The sequence below is a fragment of the Triturus cristatus genome, chromosome 6 (assembly GCF_964204655.1).
Source record: "Triturus cristatus chromosome 6, aTriCri1.1, whole genome shotgun sequence".
Classification (NCBI taxonomy): domain Eukaryota; kingdom Metazoa; phylum Chordata; class Amphibia; order Caudata; family Salamandridae; genus Triturus; species Triturus cristatus.
Genome location: NC_140589.1, coordinates 1,605,570,405 through 1,605,587,198, shown reverse-complemented (window position 1 = coordinate 1,605,587,198; position 16,794 = coordinate 1,605,570,405). Strand labels below are relative to the sequence as shown.

At 45.7% G+C, this 16,794-nt stretch overlaps 1 protein-coding gene across 1 annotated transcript in view; it reads right to left on the bottom strand.

The window, feature by feature from the left end:
* Window positions 1-16,794, bottom strand: part of LOC146821707 (uncharacterized) — an 857,433-nt gene that overhangs the window by 534,383 nt on the left and 306,256 nt on the right. The window contains exons 5-7 of the mRNA XM_085612743.1: window positions 11,923-12,045; window positions 9,404-11,116; window positions 1,984-2,117 (exon numbers count right to left, since the gene is read on the bottom strand). Coding sequence (XP_085468869.1) covers window positions 1,984-2,117; window positions 9,404-11,116; window positions 11,923-12,045 — 1,970 coding nt within the window. The remainder of the gene's footprint in view (window positions 1-1,983; window positions 2,118-9,403; window positions 11,117-11,922; window positions 12,046-16,794) is intronic.

Here is a 16,794-nt window from a genome sequence, read left to right as displayed (position 1 = left end):
GAGGCAGGCTGCAGGCACATACCGATAATAGCAGAAAATAGCATCTTTCTAAAGGTGGCATTTTAAAAATTGTAAATGGTAAATTAAACTTTACTACTAAAGAGGATTTACCATTAAAATTCCAGTGAACATGACAGATCTATCTTCTTCCAATTTGAGAGTCACAGCTTATTAAATGCAACAAGGACTCCTCAATGTTAACCTATGGGAGGGGTAGGCCTCCCAGTAGTGAAAAAGGAATTTGGGAGTTATTCATTACAAGGACATGTAAAACTTAAAGGTACATGTCCTACCTTGTAATTACACAGCACCCTGCCCTATAGATACCTAGGGCCTACCTTAAGGTTGGCTTATATGTAATAAAATGGGAGATTTAAATGTGGCAAAGGATTTTAGATGCCAAACCGATATGACAGTGTAAACTGTACAAACAGGCTCTGCAGTGGCAGGCCTGAGACATGTTTTACAGGACTATTTAGGTTGGTAGCACAATTGGTGCTGCAGACCCATTAGTAGCATTTGATTTACAGACCCTGGGCACATTTAGTGCACTTCACTAGGGACCGAAAGCTAAACTAAATATGCCAACTGTGGATAAGTCAATCAAACCATGTTGAGGGGAGTGAGTACTGGAGCACAGTTTAGCAGTGGTAAAGTTCACAGAGGCTATCAGGTGAAAATGTTTGGGGGAAGATCACTCTAGGGCTGACAGGTCTAATAACCACTGAAAAAATAATTAAGTCCCATTCTGCTTTGGGACCTAGAATATTTTTTGCAAGAAATCTCCAAAGCTCCAGTGGGACCAACCTGCTTGAAGTATCCAGTCTTCAGTTCCACAGTGGTGACAGGGAGGATATTATTTTTCAAAAAGTGATAAAGTCCCTTTCTGTGGTGGGATTCAGAAAAAATCTTAACATCCTCTTCAAAAAAGTGACAAAATCCCTTTTCACGTTTTGAACTTCCAGACTTACACTAGGACCAACCCAGTTGGTGTAACTGAGCAGAGCTCCATCGCTGTTGGCCTCAGATTGCACCTAGGTACCAGTCTAATGCTGCTATAGACTATCATTGGAGCTTTTGGCTTTTTTAGCATCTCTAATCTGCATTTTAGTTCTACTTCCTGCTCATTACGCGTTGCTCTCCCTGTGGGCAGTCAAGGTTTAACTCTTTTTTTGTTCTTGTTTTTAAATATTGGTACTCTCTCTATCGCTGCTCGTGCTGCTCCCTTTTCTATAACTTTTATTTCAGGTATACTGAAAGTGCACCCTGCTAGCCTCCTCTTTAGGATGATTTTATCATGCTGGCCACTGATATTGTATACTTTACTTCATTTTAGTACAACATTTTGGCAAAAGTGGTCTAAGAATCCAAAAAATAAAACAAAAAGAAGCTGCATGTTTCTCATTCCCAGGTCTGATGAATGTTGGGGTACTTTACTCCTATCTCAAGAGATGCCAAAGAACAAGTAGAGAAATCTCCTAACTTCTTACGCAAGGGGGGCAGAGATCTGCTCTGCCTTCCTCTCATGTTAGTATGATAGCTCTGCATTGTTCCCACCATTGGAAAATGGCTGGCATCTTGGCCATGGTGATTCCTATTCTGATGCCAGAAACGTCATTTAGAAAAGCAGTAACAGATGAGCCGATGTGTCTACAAAGTATGAATGCAACCATGTCATAGACCGTTCCTGAAACCAGGTGCTATTGGGAAGGATATGTCTAAAAACATATCAAACTTAGTTTTTCATACACTATGTACACCTTCTCCTCATAGACAAAGTCAAAAATGGAAAGAATGCATGTTATTTTTTTTAAGTTGGGAAAGAAATAAGGACCATAATTGATAGTAACAGAAAATCAAGAATGTGTATATTTCAAACGCAGCAGACGAAAAGGTCGGAATATTCGTAGTCTTGAAAATATCAATCGGGAACATTTAGGCAAGATGCATTCTTCACATTAGAAGGTTATGAAATATACTTACATACAGTGTGTCTCGTGTGGTCCCCAGAAAAGGGAATCCCATTGGCGGAACAATGAAAGGGGAAGTTACATCACTACTGGTTGCATTAACTTGTGAATCTCCAACCTTATTGCCGTATGGATAAAGCCGACTTTCTGTTGAGATCATATCACAATATGGTTAATCAAGAATCAAGTGAAAACAACAACAAAGTACAACATGAACGCTTAATAATTTGAAACTACGATATATCTATGCCTCATCTTGAAACATCAAAGAGTTAGATGCCTATTTAGTTTTAATGGATGTTCAATCTGTCAGTGCTGCAGGGTTACCCAGCTGCCTCAGAAAAGGCTACTTTTGGGTGCGGGGAGTATTGTGAATGAACCTTAGTGAAAAATCGATGAATGACTGCACTGGATGGAGGAAGCTATATAGAGCATTGCGCATGTGTCCTGTTGTATGGGCACACCCTTTGCATCCCTAACATGTCGCTGTCTTTAGGGGCACAATGGCTATCACTTCGTGAAAATCAGCCACCATTCCAATGCAGGCTAATTCTGCCAGACTTGGGAGAGAGACAGTCACGCTAAACTGGGCAGCAATTTCACTTTCATTTTTGGCAGAGTGACAACTACGCCTTAGCTCGTCTGATAGCATAGGCTCAGTATAGAAATGGAAATCAATACTACCAGAAGTTCAAGGAGGAGGGGCTAGCTTTGTTGGCAGATCTACTGTTACTGCCCTCCAGTACTAAGTCAGCCATAAGTGTTGGTTGCAAAGTAACTTACTTTTATAATTTATATTACTTCAAATGTATAGACAGCCCAGGGCCTACCTTAGGCGTGACATATGTGTAATAAAAGGGGAGTTTAAGGCTTGGCAATGGGTTCTAAATGCCAAGTCGAAATGGCAGTAAGCCGCCCACACAGGCCCTTCAGTGGCAGGCCTGAGACAGGTTTGAAAGGCTACTAGTGTGAGTGGCTGAATCAGTGCTTCAGGACCCCGAGTAGCATTCAATTTACAGGACCTGGGTATATGGTACACCACTTTACAAGGAACTTATAAGTAAACTAAATATGGCAATTATGTGAAAAGCACATGCTGTTTAGCACTAGTCAGCAGTGCTAAAGTGCTCAAAGTCCTAAGTCAACACAAAGAATCAGCAAAAAGAGGAGGTAAGCAGGCAAAAGGTTTTGGGGAAGACCACCCTAAGGATGACAGGTCTAACAACCTTTTACAAAGCCAGGGTTTAAAAAGAGCATTCAACAATCAGTGTTTGATTGCTTTTAAAAGATGCATTCTCAGATCCCCATTATAACTATGAATTCTCACACTAAGGGCAGGATCCCAAAAGCCAAGTTAGATGGAACTGTGACCTTCAGAATCTACAAAATCTAAAAGTGGTAATGCTCTCAAATCATCAAAACCTTCAAGCTCTAATGGAGGAGGAGCTTCATCTGAGCACAGATTAAACTTGGTTTAGAGTGCAAGAAATCTCTATTCTGCCAAAACTACTTTTCTTCTGCTAACACTTTTTTAAGAACCCTAAAAAAAATACATAAAGTCAAGCATCTTACATCACAAAGGTAACCTAAGCTTTTGAGTATGTGCAATTTACTCTTATGAGTAACTTTACTACTTTTCGCTATTCGCAAAATTCGAGTGCAAAGTTACTTGAAAGAGTAAAAGTAAATTACATGAGTAAATTACTCTGAAGTGTAAGTTACCTTTGTGAATAATCCCTAGGCCTTTCAGTCTGGTGGAAAGATGTATGTTTCATTTTTAAAGAAAATGTATACTTGGATTTTGTGAACAGCCAAAAAGTAGTAAACTTATTGAAAAGTGTAAGTTACTCAAAAGTGTAATTTACCTTTGTGTATAACCCATGCAGTTTGTGAATAAGCCTGTTGCACTTCAATTTGGTGTGGACATGTAAGTTACACTTCTGAAGTAAATTTATACTCCATTACTTGAAAGTGTAGGTTACCTTTGTGAATCAGGTCACAATGTTGGTGCCTCAAGAATAGGGTGCCTAGTAACTCTAAGCAGAAACATAAAATATGTTTTATATGTCCTGATGTGGGAAAAGCTGCCAATTTAATTTTCCTCATTGTAATGCTTTGGCTCCATAGGTTAACATGGGATTACTTCAATAAAGTATAACTATTGATAGGAGTAAGCTCAACAATATAATTCAAGGATTTACAAGAAAAGTTATGATAAATCCAACAACTTGCCATTGTTAGATTTGTTATAACTATTACAGAAAATAAGTTATAGATTTTTCTTTTTCTGTAAGCCAATATCCAGACTTCCAGCTGCCTTCTCCTGATTGGCCAGCCTTTGCCAGGCTGAGCCAAGCTGTCTTAATGAGGTGTAAAGTGGCCTGCTAGCGAGACATAGGATTTCCTATGGGAGGAGAACTGAAACTGCAGAAGCAGAAGACAGGATGGCGGTGGAGTAGCCAAACTGATCTCCAGAGATGGAATGACACTTTAAAACAGCACAGGCTCAACCCCACATCCTGCACCCCAGCCACACAGGAGCCCCTGTAATTAGATTAGTAATGGCGCTGGTAGGGGAGTGTTTGAGAATCTTAGCCACACCAGTGGGTTGGTTAAGCCACATCTAACTTTTTAGGAGAGACTTTCTGCATTTGGATTTTGGAAGAAAAGTGCTTTCTTGAATATGCCACGCTTTGGAGGAAATGTTCATACCTGCGGGTGGTACCCTGCATCCCATTGGTCAGGGCTGCCCCTTCCTGCGTGACGCCCAGGAACACTGAATAAATGTGGGAGCATTCCCAAGGAACTCAGATCTGCTGCCTGAATCAACAAGGAGAAGAAGGACTGCCCTGCTGGAACCCTGATCTGCACCCAAAGGTTTGCACTCTGAAGGACTGCACCTCCTGCACAATCTGGTACCTCAGCCATAAGGACGCTGTCTGTCTTGACAAGGATTAAAAAGTGGACTCCTTGAAAGCTACAGGTTAACAGAATCCATCTGCTTCATCTCCACCAAGAAGTCCCTATCCTGAAGTGCATCTAGTCTATTTTAAAGGATTTGGCGAGGTGCAATGTGGAAATTGTGGTGCCAACCTCTCTAGGACCATCTCAGAGCTTCTTGACCCTTGGATTGGTGTTTTGGACCCTTTGATCCCACAAGAGGAATTTTAGGAAATAGTTCCTAAAGTTTGGAGACGTTTGGAGCAACTTTTGCGAAAAACGCCATTCGTTGATCAGGTGCACTGTGGGAGTTGTAGCCCCAGACCCCAAGAGGCAAACCAGAGCATCTGAACCCTTGTATGGTGCTTTGGACCACTTTCCTGCATCAATAAACACTTCTAGAACTAAGTGCAAAAGTGTTACATCATGGGTGGTCTGAACTCTGGACTTAGTCCGGGTTCAAGGCAACCCTTTGAGAGCTATTTGTTTCTAAGTGCTAGTTTTACTTTTAATCTTTAAAAAAATCATATCTCTGGTTCCCTAAATTGATTGTTTTTCTGGGTGTTATTCTAATCACAAAAATTGGCATTGGATTTTTATTTTGTATTATGTTTTAATCATTTAGTATTTTGGTGTTTATAAATGCTTTACACACCTGTCTCTTAAATTAAGCATGCCTGCTCGTTGCTAGCTTCTAAGGTTTGAGCAAGGGAGTGATGTATTGAGACCTTGACAGAACCTTTTATTATGTTTATGCCCCTAATACAAGTGTTAGGGCCCTACTTATCACTACAATAACCCACTTTCCAACATATTCGATTTCACCTATGGAGATCCTTTGTCCTGTAGCAATAAGAGGATTTTATTTTCTTGCCAGTGGCATCAGTTACATGCAGATCTGGTTAGAAGAAGGGGTGACTGCAGTGAATTAGTGCCTGAACTCAAACAGAGAGTCTTTTTCCTGTGTCATCCAATGGATCACTATAGACAGCGTTTCAGTGCTCCACGTTGGGACTTTGTGCACAATAGGACCACCTTGTTTATTCGATGAAAAGTAATGGCATATTATTCATACCAAAATTGCTGCCATATTTAAGATATCTGTCCTACTAGGAAGAGAAGGAGTCTAAGAAAAGTTTTCCATTTAAAATCAGGAACTAGAAGGCCTCTTTCTTTTGAAAATATGTCATAGGAATTTCTCAGTTCAAAAGATTGTAGGAACTGTGACTAACAAGAGGGATAATGTGGTGACAATTCCTTCTATGGATTACTCCTAACATCAAGTAGAAACATTTAGGGGCATATTATCAAGAAACGGCGTTAAAATTATCGCCGCTTTAGCGGCAGAAAACTGCCGCTAAAGCGGCAATAATGGGCTTGTTAATATGACCTGGAGAATGCTCATAGAAGCCCATGTTCTGGTGTCAACATGGGCTTCTATTGTATTTCTCTGCGGCATATTATCAAGCCCATTATCGCCACTTTAGCGGCAGTTTTCTGCCGCTAAAGCGGCGATAATTTTAACGCCGTGCTTGATAATATGCCCCATAGTCGTTTAATGAACTATAGTGTAGAATGCTGGATCTCATTTACATTTATAATTCTCCTCTAAAGTCCTGGTCGAGTCTTGAAGGAACGCTGTGCATGAGCTTTGTCAAGTTCTAGGCTCCACACGAATTTAGGATTTAGAAATGATAAATTGTTTTCAGATTAAGATTGTCACCCTTAATGGACAATTAGAAGTTCAAACTGATCATGTTCTATTGAAAGGATTATACCTTATTTAGGCAAATACAAACTTATAATTTCAAGCTTTCAGGACAATAGAGTTCTCTTGCTGTGATACGTTTTAAACAAGTTATACAGGCTTTCTCTGTAAAGTAGAATTATTTAAGATCCGTTACTTGTCTTTCCTTTTTAATAAAACAACTGGATTTGTGATTTAAAACAAAACAAAAACAAATCTTCAGTCACAACATTCAAGGATTGGTGGTAAGTATTGTGATGATGGTGGAAATGTCGTGTTGCAATAGTTACAGAATTCTCGATCTGTTAGCATAACTCTACTTTTTATTCATTAACTTGTACAAATGTAATGTGGTTTAAACTTAATTTATCCTTCAAATTATGTTCCTCTACATTGAGCCCAAAATCCACTGCTCATCTTGGCGGCGTTGAATTCAGAGGTTTTTGTGAAATCCACTCCCAAGAAAACTCATATGGAACACTACGGAGACATTTTACAACTCTTCACTACTTGACCAATTGTTGGAAAAGTTGTTAAGAATATATTTACAAGATCATGGGTGTGCTAAGTCTCCTGAAGACTGCTGCTTGGGTTCACAGCTATAGCTACGAGTTGATACAGCCTCTTCTAATGGGAACCATCACTTGGTGTTTCGCTTAATATCTAATGAAACGTTTTGCATCAATTTCTACAAAATGCAGTAGGTCTAAACATTGTAAAACAAAACACTTAGACGTATTTTCATAGTAAAAGCCTATAGAGCAATTGAATATACATTCTTTGACTAACTCGTTTGGTAGTATAGTAGAGAGATCCAATTTAGCTACAATTGTATTTGCATTTTTTTTTGTACACCGTACGAGAAATGAAGGCCAGCACAATGTCCAGTTTCAAGGATAGTGCTTCATATGGTCACACACATTTCATTGACGTTCAATCCAAGTCTGTGTATGATTTCTAAACAACATAGTTTTGCGGCTTTAAACTATAACAAAATCCTTCCAAAATATAAAGTGGGGGCCACTCGGCCCCCACGCCAACATGGCGGTGCGGCGCTCCCCCCTCCCCTGGCCTTCGATGTTGGGGGTGTGTTGCGGGGCGATGACGCGCGCGGCGCGCCCCCAGCACCGATAGGTTGATGCCTCTCCCGTGACCCGGAAGCAGACATTCGGCTTCCGGGGCAGGGGGGGCGGGACGATCCGGGTGCGGGCCCCCAGTACGTCGGCAGCCCCATTTATAAGGCGCGGGGGGCGCCCTCTTGCTCCTGGCTCGCTCCCCGCATCTTCCGTGTGCCCCACGCTCGGGGCGGATTAATTATTTACCCACCCACCAGCCCAAAAAACAAGCTACTAAATAAGGCTAGTCAGGGGTGCTAGTAAGTTTGACATAGGCCTTTTTCCCGTTGAAAGGTAGGATTGGTTGTGGTTAGTTAGGAAGGTTATCTGCACTTAGGCCTTTTTCCCGTTATACAGGTGTGATTATGTTATTAAACAAGGTTGTGGGTACCTAGGCCTTTTTCCCGTTATATAGCTGTGATTATGTTGTCATTAAAAAGGTAATATTGTGTGTACTCAGGCCATTTTTTCCCATTAGCACAGCATGCTTCGTATCGATATTGTTGGTTTTAGTGAGTGTAGTTGTCCTTTAGCGAGTTCTTTTTTCTAAGTTCATCGTCGTATTTATTAGGGTTGGTCAGGCGGTAAGGTCATGATCGGTGAGCAGCAATTTAAGGTCCTAAGGGGGGCGTCACCATCCACGGAGGGGGCGGCCCAGGGGGAGGGGCCACTGGTCCCTCCTAGAACTTCAGGGGCAGGAATATCCGCTAGCTGCTAAAAATCCGGGGGAGGGAGTCACGCTTTCCTTAGGCTGGTAGCCACCCCGCACATACACCATGACGTCAGCATACGACGCAAAGTGTAAGGGCCCTCCTTGTTGGTTAAATGGAGTTCACGATGCCGACGGGGTAGGCGGTCCCCAGTCGCGCATGCGCACCTCTAGGTAAGGGCGTGGTTAGTAGGACTTGACACCGGTTAGCGACCTTGCCGTCCGGCCAGATATGTTAGAATGCAAAATTCAGGCAGGATGTTAGATTCGGATAGGAAACACGCTGTATTAGACGTTTGTTAAGGTTAGCCTTTGATATTTGTCTACGATACTGTAAATCTAATGTCATGAATTTTGCTTATTCTTGCATAACTGATGTAATGGTGATATTCATCCTTTTATTGTTTTATATAATAAATACGGCCGGGGGGTCCCTGACCCCCCGCCTTCCAAAGATAATTTGCTTATGTCAATTCTTCAAGGTGGTGTGGAAAGCTGGGAGGGGAGGGTAGCCAGTCACGGACCATGTGAATTCTAAGTTTGCATTATGCATGTGTGTATGGCAGGGCACTAAGCGAAGCAAAAATAACTTTGTGGCCAATACTTGTTTACAGCAAAGATAGGTTATAGACCCCTTTTTCAATTTTCCTTTTCTGCATTGTATTATGCTAGTTTGAGGATTGTTCAGGAATCCAATCAAGAAACTTCCAAAGAACATAAGAGCAATGTGTTTTGCCATGCTTTTCTTTAAACTATAAGGTGTAAGTAACCTGAAATTGTGCGTGTAACCTGGAAATGCAGCTACCTATCATCACAATAATAACATCAGTTAATTTTTAATGGCCTTGCCATTCTGTGTAATGTCACTGCATCAATCTCTACAGCATAACATAACGTGATAGGAACGTCAAAAAGGACACACCTTTGGGAAAGTGCAGGTTACAGCTGCTATCTTGCATGCACGAGCATGTGTACGATCCTGGTGTGTTGGCACAATGTGCTATGTCTTGGCAGCCATTGGAAGAGCGGCATTCGTCAATATCAGTGCAGCCACTCCCATCCGCAAGGAAACCTGCTTTGCATTGGCAAACGAAGTGTCCTATTGTATTTATGCACGTGGCATCTGCATGACACCCTCCATTTGCTATGAGGCATTCATCAATGTCTGTGCACAGTTGCCCAATAGGGATAAATCCAGGAAGACAGCTGCATTGATAGGATCCTGGAGAGTTTAGGCAAAGGGCATTATGATGGCATTGTGTCTGTGGTGCTGAACATTCGTCAATGTCCACACAGGTGTGGTCTCTCAAACTGTAACCATCAGGGCACATGCAGGAATATGAGCCAGGCAGATTGACACACGTTGCAATGAGGTCACAATAGAGAGTGCTGTTCGCACATTCATCAATGTCTACACAACGGTCAGCGGCCTTCACATATCCAGTCTTACAAAAGCATTGGTAGGATCCAAGCGTGTTGGCACACACCGCGTTTTCTGAGCAAGTCCTGTTATTGAGACACTCATCCTCATCATGGCATGTTGTCCCGTTGCCTAGGAACCCCGGGTGACAGGAACACATGAAGGCGCCAGGGGTGTTGGAGCATGAAGCGTTCGCATGACATACTGTGGATGCATTGAGGCACTCATCAATGTCTCTACAATGTTCACCCTCTTCCAGAAAGCCCTCCTTGCACTCACATGCATAAAAGCCAATTGTGTTGATGCACGTGGAGGATTCATTACAGTGTGATGTCTTTGTGAGGCACTCATCTATGTCTACACAGACAGTCCCATTGCTCTGAAACCCTTCATTACATTTGCACACGTAGGAGCCTATGGTATTGACACACTCTGAGTCATTGTGGCAAGGCAGGTTTTCTAGGGGTTGCAAGCATTCATCTATATCGCTGCAAAATGTACCGTTTCCCAAGAACCCTTTTTGACATCGGCAAAAATAGGAGCCCTGTGTGTTTACACATTGCGCATTTGAGTGACAGTTTGTCACATTCAGACATTCATTCACGTCTTTACAAGAAGTACCATTGCCTGTGTAACCTGGCCAACAGCTGCACTGGTAGGAGCCAACAGTATTGAGGCACGTGGAGTTCAAAGGGCAGACAGGAGGGGTCAAGGTACATTCATCCACCTCTGTGCAGTTTATCCCATCTCCAGTAAACCCCGTTTTGCACCTGCAGAAGAAAGATCCTTCCGTGTTTATGCAGCCTGAGTGCTGGTGGCACAGAGTTTGATTCATGCACTCATCGACATCCTTGCAGGAGCCGTTGACCTCTCTGTAACCTTGATGGCACTGGCATGAAAAGGAACCAAATGTGTTCTTGCAGTAGGAAGCATTCCCACATGTTGAGATATTAGCACATTCATCCACATCTGTGCAGTTTATTCCATCGCCCAGAAAGCCGCCGTGGCACGCGCATCTGTAGGACCGCTCTGTGTTGATGCACTCGGCGTTGACGCTGCAGTTGTCTGTGTTTCGTTCACATTCATCGACGTCCCAGCAGTGTGTTTTGTTTCCGGTTAGGCCTTGAGCGCATACGCAGTGGTAACTTCCGTCAGTGTTTGTGCAGGTAGCCGAAGGGTGGCATCCTCCATTTTGATTTTTGCATTCATCAATGTCTATAAGTTATCACCAAAATAAGTGTCAGGCACGTTATACCACAGTATTGAAATCTAATCTACATCAACAGTAGGCCACGACTAGACAAATTCGAAGGTACAGAGAATTTCATGGACTTAACTCAACTAAAATAGAAGTACATTTAAAAGCAGAGCATGAGAAACTCAGTATCAAAACGTCAAAGTGCAAGAAATTGTAAATCGTGGTGAAACCCTGGTCATTGCTGCTTAGCTCGCACTTTATCATATTAACAGTGTCAGCTGGAACAGTCATTCAGTGCCTTGGATAATATATACGTAAACTGAGCGGGCTTTTCGTAAAATTGAAGCAATGCATTTTTATTTGTTTCACATTTCCTGCTTACCTCATATGTAATATGACATTTTGGAAAGATAGCTTCTAACAACTATTTTCCAAGGCTAACAAGTACTGTAGCAATGACAGAAGCGGTTCGATGATCCTTCTTGGTTTATTATTATCATTAATTAAAGAGAGCGAACCCACTTAGCAAACAACGAACTCAGGGGGTCTCACGCCCCAGCTGTCTTGCGTCCCCCCTAAAATCCTAATAGAGGACCCTGGTGGCCAAACGGTTCATATTAGGAAACGTCATACATTTTCCATGCATTTATATTTACTGATAATAACTTCCAACATTTACATTGAACGTATTACCCAATCCCTGCAAATGGCAAATTCCCTTGAGGTTTGTTCATGCTTCCTTTGCTGATTAGCTATAGATGTACATCTTCGAGAGCCTATTGCCAAGAGCCAGCCAGCCAAGCAGCAGGGGGTGTCTCCTTACCTGTACAATTCTTCCCATTTCCTGAGTATCCATTCATGCAGGTGCACTGGTAGCTTCCAATGGTGTTGAGGCATGTCGCTAAGGGGTGGCATTCGTGTAGGCCTGCAGAACACTCATCGATATCTGGTGTAGACAAGTGTACATCGAACAAAACAGGTCAGTAGCTTGTCATAAGATTGTTTGCTTTGCATTTATATATGTATTTAGTATTTTTATTATCATTGTGGCTGCGTTTGCGGAACACTAAATTATTCGAAATAGATGCACAAGTAAAAATATAATGCAGCAATGATTCATACTTAACATTAATGTCGCTCAATTTAGGACCTCATTTCGATTTCCCCTGATTTTGGTTTGTACCTCAATCCTTTCACCTCCCTCAGACCCCAGAATTACCAGTATTCTACCTCTTATTTCCCCCCTTGTTTCTTTGCCTTTTTCTCCCTGCCTCTTTCTCCTTTTCTCTAACTATCGTCATGTGGGGTAAGCCAAAAAAACGTGACATAACGTCTCAATATACTGATGTACAAGAAGCACTTGGTACACACTATGCTAACTCTGTAACAGAATTGCTAATATGTTCTTGTATAAAATAAATAAATAAAACATCTTGAAATTAAAAGGAGTGTTTGTAGCTCCCAATGGTCAGTGTAACTGGGGAATTACGAGGTGGCTCATGAGAATCTCATCAGAAATGAGGACTAGAGGGAGGAGCCTAGCGCTTGACCAAGATGGCCGCGTGAGCTCTGAGCTCCCGAGACCCTCGCGCCCTCCGTCGACTATCCTGTCTCTAATCCTGTCTGTATGCATGGCATCGTGTAGATGACCTGCCAGGGAGGCGATTGATGCTATCCGCGGTCGGATCGCCCACCGGGAACCGGAGTTATGCATGGCGGAAGATTGCGGCCTATCTCCGAGGAATGCCAGGGGCTAGAGTTGGCAGGACGCCCGACTTCTAGTTGAACAACAACGGCCAGGCGAGGTGTGAACTGTCGGATGGAGGTCCCCGTCCTTTCACTTTCGCTTTCTCTCCCTTTGTCTGCCCTGCCCCTGGAGAGCTCTTGGTGGCTTCATTATCCTTTGGGCGCTCTACATGCTACTCTGGCGGCCCATTGCAGAACTGATCACTCCTGATTCCTCTCGTTGAGGGAGGGCCGTCTTATCTGAACCGACCTGCTTGGTACCAACCATGTCGGGCAAAGCAGAGGTGGATCGGCTGAAGCCTAAATCTACCAGGCGGGGTGCCTATACTCAGGTCAATAATATGGACCGCTATGCTCTGCAGAAGGGATCACCGAGTGGGTCGAGCCAGTCGCCAGATACCCAGAAGGAGGCCTCGCCCTTGGCCCCGGAGCTCTCGCTGCAGGATGTCATGGGCGCGCTTGAAGGGATGCAGACTTCGATTGGGAGGCAGTTTGATGCCCTGGCGCATAAGGTGGATGCCATCTTGGTGGATGTCAACCTGATCCGTGCGGACTTGGGCAAAACGAATGAATGGGTTAAAACCCTGGACCTCAAGACCACGGACCTCGCCGATGATGTCGCGGAACTGCAGACCGAGGTTCGTAAGCTGAGGACCGAGAGTGATCTCGCCGCCCGCAGGCTGGAGGACTTTGAGAGCCAGGCCAGGCGCAACAACGTGCGCGTTATCGGGGTCCCGGAGTCCTCGGATGAGGCTTCGGTTGACCTGCTCGTCGAGGACTTGGTGCTTAACCATCTGCAGCCTAAGGGTCTTGGGAAGTTCTTTGCGGTTGAAAGGGCCCATAGAGTGGCGGGTGGGAGGCCCAAGGTGGGAGCCCCACCGAGGCCGATTGTCGCCCGGCTCTTTCATTTTCGAGATCGGGACGCTATCCTGCAAGCATCGAGGGTGACGGGCCCGGTCCCCTTCCAGAACGCGTCGGTGAATTTCTATCCGGACTTCACCCAGCAGGTGCAGAGGCAGAGACAGGGCTTTCTGGGGGTGAAGAGGCGACTTCGGGAGAGGGATCTGAAGTATGCCATGCTCTTCCCTGCCAGACTACGTGTGGTGTACGAAGATCGGACATTCTTCTTTGAGTCTCCTGTTATGGCCGATGAATGGCTGGACGCTTTGCCCCGGAGGCGGACGGGAGAGGATACTGCCGCGGATGGGGACAGTGGCCGGGATGGGCAAGGCTGATTTCTCGGAGCCGGTCTGACTCGATTTGACTTTATTTGATGACTTGATTAGAGTGCAGTAAATGCGGAGGGTTGCGGGAGGACGAGGGGAGCTCTTTCCTCCCTTAGGGTGCTTTTTGTAGATGTTGGGTTTTGTAGGGCGACAGGCACACTGCAAGTTGGGGGGGCTTTGTAAGCTGCAGCAGGGGTGCAGGGTGGGGGGGATGGTTGGGATTTTGGGGTTGTTGTTGGGGGGTCTGTTTCGGCAAGGCGTAGTGATCATCTTCGGTATTGTCCCATGGTGGCTCTTCGGGGGGGGGCCTCTTTGTGTTTGGGGATGGGGGGTAGAGGTTTAAGTGTTATTAGCTGGAATGTTAATGGTTTGGGGGATCGCATTAAGCGCGGGATAGTTTTGCAACACTTGAAACGGTCAATGCCAGATGTTGCCCTACTGCAGGAGACACACCTTATAGGTAACACGTGCTATGCTCTTAATAGGAAGGGTTATAAATTCATAGCTCATTCGGGATTCTCCTCCGGGTCTAGGGGTGTGGGCATCCTTGTCAGGGCCTCGCTGCCATTTGAGGTGGACTCCACCGTTGTTGACGATAGGGGGAGGTTTGTGGCGGTGGCGGGGAGGTGGGAAGGTAGAACTTTGGTTTTAGTTTCGGTTTATGTCCCTCCAGCCCTGCAGGCCTCCACGTTTGTGGATCTGGGTAGGGCCTTGCTTTATCTCCCGGGGGGTATGTTAGTGGTAGGGGGGGACTTCAATGCTGTCGGCTCTGGGCTGCTGGATAGGCACCCGCCCAGAGACACAGGGGGGGCTCAGAAGTGGCTTCCAGACTTCCTAGACACACTCGGCCTGATAGACTGCTGGAGGCTCCGACACCCCACACAGCGTCAATACACCTTCCACTCCGGGGCGCATGGTAGCCTTTCTAGGATTGACTATCTGCTCACTTTGGCTGTACACGCCCCTTTGGTTTCTGAGGCCAGGCACATGGCGCGTGGCATATCGGACCATTCGCCAGTGTGGGTCAGGTTGGATGTCGGCCGAGAGGGAGGGGGCAGGGTGGCTCCTATTAACCCCTGGTACTTTCGAGATTCCAAGATGCGCAGCGCACTGGTGAAGACAGTTGATAATTTTTTCAAGGATAATCAGGGGTCCGTGGACTCGGCAGTGTCGCTCTGGGAAGCATTTAAGACCGTTCTGCGAGGGGAGGCCCTCTCACTTGTAGTGGCGGCCAAGCGGCGGAGAGATGGCGAAGTTATGCAGGTGGAGGAGGAGATCATGGCTTTGGAGGGAGCGCTAGAGGAGGAGGTAACAGCGGCCTCACTGCATGAGCTGAGCTTGAAGCAAGCCGAGTATAAGGACCTTGTGACAAATGCCGCTAAGACCCTCAGTAGGGAGCAGCAGGGCCGCCTGTATGATGTTGGTGACAAGGCCGGGAAGCTCCTAGCTTGGCTGGATAAAAAAGAACGGGTTAATAGAGTAGTGCCGGAGCTGACGGGAGAGGAGGGAGAGGTGATTGTGGAACCTGAGGGGATTGTCCAGTGTTTCTTGGACTATTTCCGTAAGGTTTATGCCTCAGTGTCGGATAGGCCGCCCGGGGACTCGCGTGACCTCTTGCGGGATATCGCTCTGCCCTGTCTTTCTGATGTAGATAGAGATGATCTTGATGGAGACTTAACGGTCGATGAGGTGGCGGGAGCTATTCGCGCGCTGAACTCGGGCAAGGCCTCGGGCCCGAATGGATTGACCTGTATAAATTGTTCCCGGATAGGGTAGCCCCTCACCTGCGCGCCATGTTTGTGGAGGCGCGGGGGAGTGGGACCCTCCCGTTGGACCAGAGGCTGGCGGCAATTGTTGTGATACATAAAGATGGTAAACCCCGAGATAAGTGTGCCTCATATAGGCCCATATCACTCCTCAACGCCGAGCCGAAGATCCTGGCTAAAATCCTGGCGGGCAGATTGGTCAGGGTACTTGGAGACTTGATTCACCCGGATCAATCCGGTTTTATTCCGCATCGCAACACCGCGTTGAACCTTCGGCGCCTTCATGGGGTGATCGCCAGGGCTGGCACGCTGCGAGAACCGGCTATTGTGGCGTCTCTTGATGCCACGATGGCCTTCGATACGGTGGAATGGGAGTATTTGTGGGCTGTGCTAGCCAAGTTCGGCTTTGGCCCTGGTTTTGTGAGCTGGGTGAGGTTGCTGTATGAGGGACCCCTTGCGAGCGTGGTGGTAAATGGCCGGGCATCGACTCCGTTCCGGCTTGGGAGGGGGACTCGGCAGGGCTGCCCCCTGTCGCCTCTGTTGTTCGCCCTTGCTCTTGAACCTCTGGCGGCGTGGATACGCTGGCACCCGGATATACGTGGCCTTCGGTGGTCGCCCGAACACGAGGACCGCATTTCGCTATACGCTGATGACATCTTGTTGTATCTTGCCTCGCCCAAGAACTCACTCATAGTGGTCTGTGACGTTCTTACATCCTTCGGTAGGAATTCGGGTCTCGTCATCAACTGGAGTAAATCGTATTTATACGTCCTGAGTGGTGAGGTTCCGCCGGTCCCGCGAACTTGCTCGATCCAGATTGCTCAGCAGGGCTTCGTGTATCTGGGGATCTTTATCTCCATGGACCCCGCTTTGCGGTATGAGAGAAACCTGCTCCCCCCCCTGGCGCGCCTGCGGCGGGATGTTGAGGGCTGGCGGAGGCTGCCGCTCTCCCTCGTC